This window comes from Nomascus leucogenys, chromosome 3, assembly GCF_006542625.1.
Source record: "Nomascus leucogenys isolate Asia chromosome 3, Asia_NLE_v1, whole genome shotgun sequence".
Classification (NCBI taxonomy): Eukaryota; Metazoa; Chordata; class Mammalia; order Primates; family Hylobatidae; genus Nomascus; species Nomascus leucogenys.
In genome coordinates, this window is record NC_044383.1 from 10,831,176 (window position 1) to 10,838,306 (window position 7,131).

Here is a 7,131-nt window from a genome sequence, read left to right on the forward strand (position 1 = left end):
CAGTCTTGTGGGTTTGTCAGTGGCAGTGACATGGTCAGATTGCCTCCCAGCCGCATTCTCTATCCATTCTCTTCCTCTGGACTCCAACACACCAGGAGCCTGATAGTGTGTGTCCATTTCACCCCAGGGTATCATTCAATGTCTTAAACTCAGACCTCACAATAGCCCCCAGGTAAGCCAGTTATGATGCAAGAAGTGTTTGTGACTTACCCTTGGGCCCTCACCACATTGTCTTAGAAACAAACTCCAGGCATGAACACCTCCCATCCTAGCTTATTGCCAGAGTATGATCAGAGAATGGAAGAATGACTGTCAGAGGACTGAAAAACAGAGGGCTAGTGACACAGTGGTCCAAGAAAGGAAGAATGAAAAGCCAGTTAGAATATTTAATACCAACTATTCCTTTCAGGATCAAGCCCCAGTGTGTTGCCAAGAGGATCTGAGTTCTGCTTCACCGTTGCGGTGAGTCTGACTTGCACTTTAGTCTGTCCATGTCAGAAAGAGGCCAAGGGGAGAAGCCTACCCAGTGGCTACAGAAACCCCTTCTCATGGTGGCCTCAGCATGGCTAGTGTAGAATAACCCTTTATGAGCCTTCCCACTCCAGGAGGGAAAAGTGAGAAGAGACTTTCCAGAATTCTGATACTCCTGCTTCTCTTCTTGCAGGATATGGAGCAAACTCTACAGACCAGACCCACGGATTGCCCTCGGGAAATACTCCCCCTTGGAAAAAGAGATCCTAGTAAGTGTCCCGCAGTTTTCACAGGGAGAGGCCCCACTGAAGCCAGCCAGTTTACCTAGGGGGAGCCAAAGGTTCAGAAACCACCAGTAACAGAGGCGCCTCTCAAACAGTAGACTCACATTGGCTGAATCTGCTAGTGCCTTCCACTCTTGCACAGCAAAATACCCTTATTGACAAGTCCCACTTACAAATATAAGTAAATAACAAATGAAGAACAGTTATTTCTTCAGCTCCTACCTTGCACTGGTCACTTTCATATATGTTGTCTTGTGGAGGCTTCACCATGACCCTGTAAAGTCAATGAAATTATTCTGAATTCATTGTAGGTCAGAGGAGAGTCAGGATTTGAACCCAAGGTTATCTGACCCCAAAGGTTCACCTGTTTTCCACTACAGCGGGCCTCAAACACTTTCCACAATGGAGGGAGAACCAGCCACTAGCGAATTTTGTTTCTGTGGGTGCCACCTGCCCCTGTGGTCTTGAGATTTTAATAATCCTTTCTCCATTGTCAGCGTCTAGGTGGCATTCACACCATAGCAGCAAGAAGGCTTTTGGCTTACAAGCAAGAGGAAGAATGCAGAATGCTCAAGGAACTACAGCTGCTGTCTCCGGACTACAAACGGGCAATGGAGTATAAAAAGGAACATTTCTCTCCTTGTGCTGTTTGTGTACCCCTAGAAAAAATATGGACAGCAAAGGTGATTGTGCCCCTGGAGGCGTTTAAAATGCCACAACGAGAGCAGGTGAACGTCAATAAGCACATAGAGAGAATGAGGCTTGCTCGGGCTCTGGGAAATCATCAGCTTTTACCCTACATTGAAAGGTTTACACGCTCCTCATTTCTGTCTGGGGTGGGCCTGGGTCCAATGGCAAAAAATAAGGCCAGACGAAAGGAAGACAACCATGACACCCATAATTGTGACGATGCCAACCAAGATAAGAAAGAGGAGGCAGAGGGAAAAAACACAAAAAGACGAGAAATAAAAATGAATGTAGTTTTCAAGTCAAAAGAACCAAAAAAATGTTTAACATACCATGGAAATGATCGCAAATCATTCCTCCCCACAAAGAAACCGGAACGGTCCATCACAGGCCTAACAAACCGAAATCTTTTCTGCATATCCGAATTCCCCGGTGACTTAATGCTAATGAATCAGGATTTTATATCACGGAGAGACCACTTCAGTGATCTGGTCAAGACCTACAGCCTGGAAGAAGAGAGTATCTGGAAACAGCGCATGCGTAAAGCAACTCCTTATCATTATTAAACTTTTATTTGTTTCCCAGGGTAACCACGTGTCCTAGTCCTTATTATTCCCGTCAGCTGTGCCCCAGGCTCCTTGCCACCCCATCTTATATTGGGATTTTGGCTACCCCTGCCCAATCTCCAGGAGGGCCTCAAGGTAAGACCTACCTGCTGAGGCTTCCTGACCTCAGGCAACTCTTGGCTGTCGCTCCCACCCTCAGCAACAGCCCAGGCCTTCTCCTAACCTACTCCCATTGGGGTGTGTGTCTGTCATCTATTTCCATGAAACAAATCACCCCCAAATTTAGTGGCTTAAAACAACAATCATTAATTTTGCTTGTAATTTTGTGGGTTAGCAATTTAAGCTGGGCTCAGCTGGGCGCCTCTCCTGATCTCACCTGGGTCCCTCATGTGTCTGTAGTTAACTGCAGGTAAATTAGTTGGCTCTCCTTCTGGGAACTGACAGCTATCAACTGGGTCCATGGGAGTGACTGGGCCACATTTTTCCTCCCTCCAGTAGGCTAGCCCAGGCTTGTTCACAGGGTCATTATGGGTCCCAAGAGGGTAGGTGGAAGTTTGCAAGGTCTCTTAAGATCAAGGCTCATAACTGGCACACTGTCACTTTTGCCACATTTCTGTTGTCCAAAGCAAGACCTGAGGCCAGCCTAGTTGCAAGAGTGGGTAAATGAACTTTATCCCTTATGAGAGGCCACACTGCAAAAGGCATGCAGACAAAGAAATGGGAATATTTGGAACCATTATACAGTCAATAGCATAGTCCCTGGAACTGGGAGCGGCCTGTAGTACAACTGAAGAAAAGAATGCTATGCCCACATCTAAAAGTTGGAGGTCTGTTTCATGCTCTCCACTTCCTGCCCAGGCATACAGCTTCTGCCTTGGAAGGCAGAGCCAGCCCTTTCCAGCCTTATTTCTTTGCTACCCTCATCTTCAATGCAGCCAGGCAGTCCACACCCTCCCCATCAAGTCAAGTGCAGCCATAGGGCAGGCATGGCTGTAGCATGCACAATTCCTTTGGGCATGTCAGGAGCAGGTACCAAATGTCTCTGAGGTCACTATTGCTGCTCCTATCAAGACTTTGCCTGTGCCCCAATGTGGCTGATATAGTAGACAACAACTAGGGTAGTCAGACTTTACCAAGATGGAGCTCTTGTTTCTTACAAATGCTTGGCCATCAACAAGGAGGATGGCTCAGAGAAGGGCTGACCCCAAAATATGAAAATGGGTTCTCATGGGAGGAAAGAATTTGAAGCCAGGATTTTTCTGGCCTCTTCCCTGTACACTGACTCCTCTAAACGGACACACACACACACACATAGATACTGCCAAGGGACCTTGCTTATTGTGCAGTTCTCATGACAAGTCTGAAGTTTTCACCAATGACCCTCACACCTGCTCTGAGCCACACTCACAACCAGCCACCAACCCATAGCCATTCTGTCAGACTTTCATGGCTAGCACAGACTTCATCAAATTCAAAGCACACATAGCCTGTACAGAACCTGGACATGTCAGTCCAATCTCCTTCCCTCCTTTCCCAATAATCAAGACAGAAGACAGCTGGCCATTGTCCATGACCTCAGGGAACTGCTCCAAATTGTAGGCTTGCTCATAGGCCATTTTCTTGATGCTGAGCTATTCAGTGAAAAACTGAAGTGCCCATTAATCAGTGGGCAATGGGAGTTGGGGGACAACCAGACCCAGAGCTGCACAGAGACACGAGCCCTCACCCTCCTAAGTATCTTATGGGTCAGACTCGAGTTCCAGGTGTAAATATGAGATGAAGCATTTTTAGACATCTAGAAGAAATGAGAATTTTTTTCCCCAAAAGACAGAACTCTTGTTGCTGATAAAGGGGGTCCTGATCCAGACACCAAGAGAGGGTCTTGGATCTCGTGTAGGAAGAAATTCAAGGCAAGTTGCAGAAAGCACAGAGAAGAGATAGCTTATTGAAAGCTACTCAGTTCCAGAGTAGGGCATCCTCAGAAAGTAAGCAGAGGAACGCATCATCTTTAAGTTTGTCTTATACAAGCTTATCTATGTAAAAGCTAAGCTATGACAATGTGAGGGTGGGCTAACAGCGTGACGAAATGTATTACTTTGTTGATTTAAAGAAAGTTATTTTTGGTATTTTAGTATGTAGGTACATCAAAGCATGTCTAGAATCATCTTAAAAGCATATATTATTATGTGATATTGGGACATCTGGACATTTCATTGCAGTAGGAGTTTCCTTAGCCAGAAACATTTCATGACCATGGGTGGTGACCAGCAAGGAATGTGCTTTTCTAGTTTTAAGATGGAGTTGATTTTAAAATGGTGTCACCCCGTTTCCCTAACAATCTCACCCTGAGTCCAGCCAGCACCTTCACCATTTAAGACGCATGAGGCACTTACTCACTGTCTGCATCTGAAGCATACAGGAATTCCTCTGTTAATCACACTGTGTCCTCAGCAACTCCTCACAGAGTTGGGAAGACAGTGAACTTGTCCACAGGGACCTACAACTGCCTGAGGCAAGGTCAGGTTGCTTTCTAGCTCCCTCTTGCCAGTGGATTTTCCACAGTCAGCCCTTTCAAAGCCACAGCTCCCCTCCAAGCAGAGGGAATGTCATTAGCAGGAGGCTTCACCCTTTCTCATTTTTCAGGACAACTCCATTAGCCACAGCTCCAAGTGAAGAGCATTTTGAAGTATTGTATCAGCAGCTGCTGTGGCCGAGACAGTGATTCTGGGCAGTGCGGCATTGTTCCCAAATATCAGTGGATTCTGACTAAAGAATCAGCATGAATCAAAGAAATGGGTTAACTTTTCAGCTGAGGCAAAGTTAGAAATTGGAGGTAGTGGGGGAGGAAAATATTATTTCCAATGTTGATATAACCTCCTAAATATGTATAAAATAGTGAATACCAAAGCATCATCTGAAAACTCAAGCCAGTTTGAAAAAACTGAAAACGATTTATCTGGACCCTAAAAATTGCTTAGGATCAGCAATATGATGTGGCATAAAGTTCTCTAAATGAGAAATAAAGAGATCAGTGCTCTCCCTACAGCTCTGTTCTCAACCAGCTGTGAGGCATGGGTAAGCCACCAGGCACCCTGTGACTCAACTTACCCATCAGTTAAATGAGTGCCTTGAACTAAATGGTCAGCAAGGCTCAGTTCTATAATTCATTTAATTAGCTGCATTCAGTGGAGTTGGGAGTTGACTCAATACTTGCTGACTCCTCACCATCTGCTTAGTGTGGACAATTACAACCTAAGTATTGTGTTACAAGAAGGCCAGGTGGTGCTGGCATAGAGATATTTTCACTGACCCAAATTCTCTGAGATGCAGAAATCACCTCTGAGAACAAATTCAACCCTTTGGAAAGAGAAGAGGTAAACAGAATGCCAAGATATTGCCTTACTGGCTGTTATCAATACCAAACTTGTTGATAAGTGTGATATTAATTGCAGTAAACATTAATTACCTGGAGCCATCCAGAATATGCCCACAGTTTACCATGTATGTGTATGCCATCTTTCAGGAAGTCTGTATGAAAATAAATGTAGATTCGGATTTGAATTTTTGAAGGTTTTAGAAAATGCCCTGGATTAAGTACTTATTTATCTTAACCACCACTTACCTGAGTTTCATAAATACATCAGATAATAATATTTGATCAAGAGACAAGTGACCACAAGGCCCTATGAGAGTCTCATGCTCAGTAGATTATGCTAATGGTGATGACGAATTTAGAAAGTCATTGACAGAAGCACTGGACGCAAAAGAGAGCTCTCGTAATGAGTTGCTTAATCTGAAATTTCTAACAATCCCTGTTCCCTGAGAATGCTGATTAACAAAGAAGCCTTGGAGAACAAGTGATCAGTTAAATTTTTACCAAAGTTTATTATTGGGTTATCCAACAGACGAAAGTGAAATATAAATAGGCTGGGCATGGTGCCTCACACCTGTGATCTCAGCACTTTGGGAGGCTGAGGCGGGTGGATCACTTGAGGCCTGGAGTTTGAGACCAGCCTGGTCAACATGGTGAAAACCCATCGCTACTAAAAATACAAAAATATCTGGGTGTAGTGGCATGCCTGTAATCCCAGGTACTTGGGAGGCTGAGGCAAGAGAATCACTTGAATCCAGGAGGTGAAGGTTGCAGTGAGCCAATATTGTGCCACTGCCCTCCAGCCTGGGCAACAGAGTGAGACCCTGTCTCAAAAAACAAAAAGATATTTTGGAGGAAAAGAATCTGATAGTAGATTTTCATATAAGCTGAAAGTAGTCATTATTGAACAAGTCAGAACTTCTTTGAACTTCCTTTTACCTATAAATTGGTATTGGTTTTATTTAGAATTGCTTTTGTCAACAGACGCCATCATTTTCTCCATTCCCAGAGGCTACATAGTTTTTAATGTGGTCTCACCCCTGACTCACAAGGGCCCTGTGAAATCAGACAGGGCTCATCTATGATAATGGTGTCAGAAGTGGGTGACTAAATTGGGGTCAAACAAGCTAAAGAAGGCTGAGTGTAGTGGCTCACCCCTGTAATCCCAGAACTTTGGGGTGCTTAGGCAGGTGGATCACTTGAGGTCAGGAGTTCAAGACTAGCCTGGCCGACATGGTGAAACCCCATCTCTAAAAAAAAAAAAAAAATTAGCCAGGCATGGTGATGCATGCCTGTAATCCCAGTTACTCGGGAGGCTGAGGCAGGACAATAGCTTGAACCAACGAGGCAGAGGTTGCAGGGAACTGAGATTACATCACTGCACTCCAGCCTAGGCAACAGAGCAGGACTCCATCTCAAAACAAAAACAAACAAACAAACAAAAACAATCTGGAGGATCCTGAGGTAAAACATCTGGCTAACAATTTGGATATGACCAGACATTTACCTCCATTTCCTGAAGAGACGCTGCACTCGTTCTATAATTCATCCCTAAACCGAGTCCATTGCCCTCTTCAGGGATCCCATAGCAACTTGACTCTGCTCCTTCCCTCTCACTGACTGGCTTCCTCCTTCCACATGCCATCTGTCTCATGTATAACCCACTGGATGACAAGCCATTTCTGTAGCCGGTGCATAAGCCCAATTTAATCATTCTAGTATCCCTAGTACCTAACATACTGTACGTACT

General features: G+C 44.7%; 1 protein-coding gene across 1 annotated transcript; it reads left to right on the forward strand.

Annotated features, from left to right (window-relative positions):
• Positions 1 to 230: 230 nt before the first annotated feature.
• On the forward strand, positions 231 to 2,029 carry C3H10orf120 (chromosome 3 C10orf120 homolog). The gene is made up of 3 exons (XM_003255048.3): positions 231 to 462; positions 665 to 740; positions 1,253 to 2,029. The coding sequence occupies exons 1-3, from the start codon at positions 287 to 289 to the stop codon at positions 2,006 to 2,008; spliced, it is 1,008 nt and encodes a 335-aa protein (XP_003255096.1). The 5' UTR covers positions 231 to 286; the 3' UTR covers positions 2,009 to 2,029.
• The last annotated feature ends 5,102 nt before the right edge of the window (positions 2,030 to 7,131 follow it).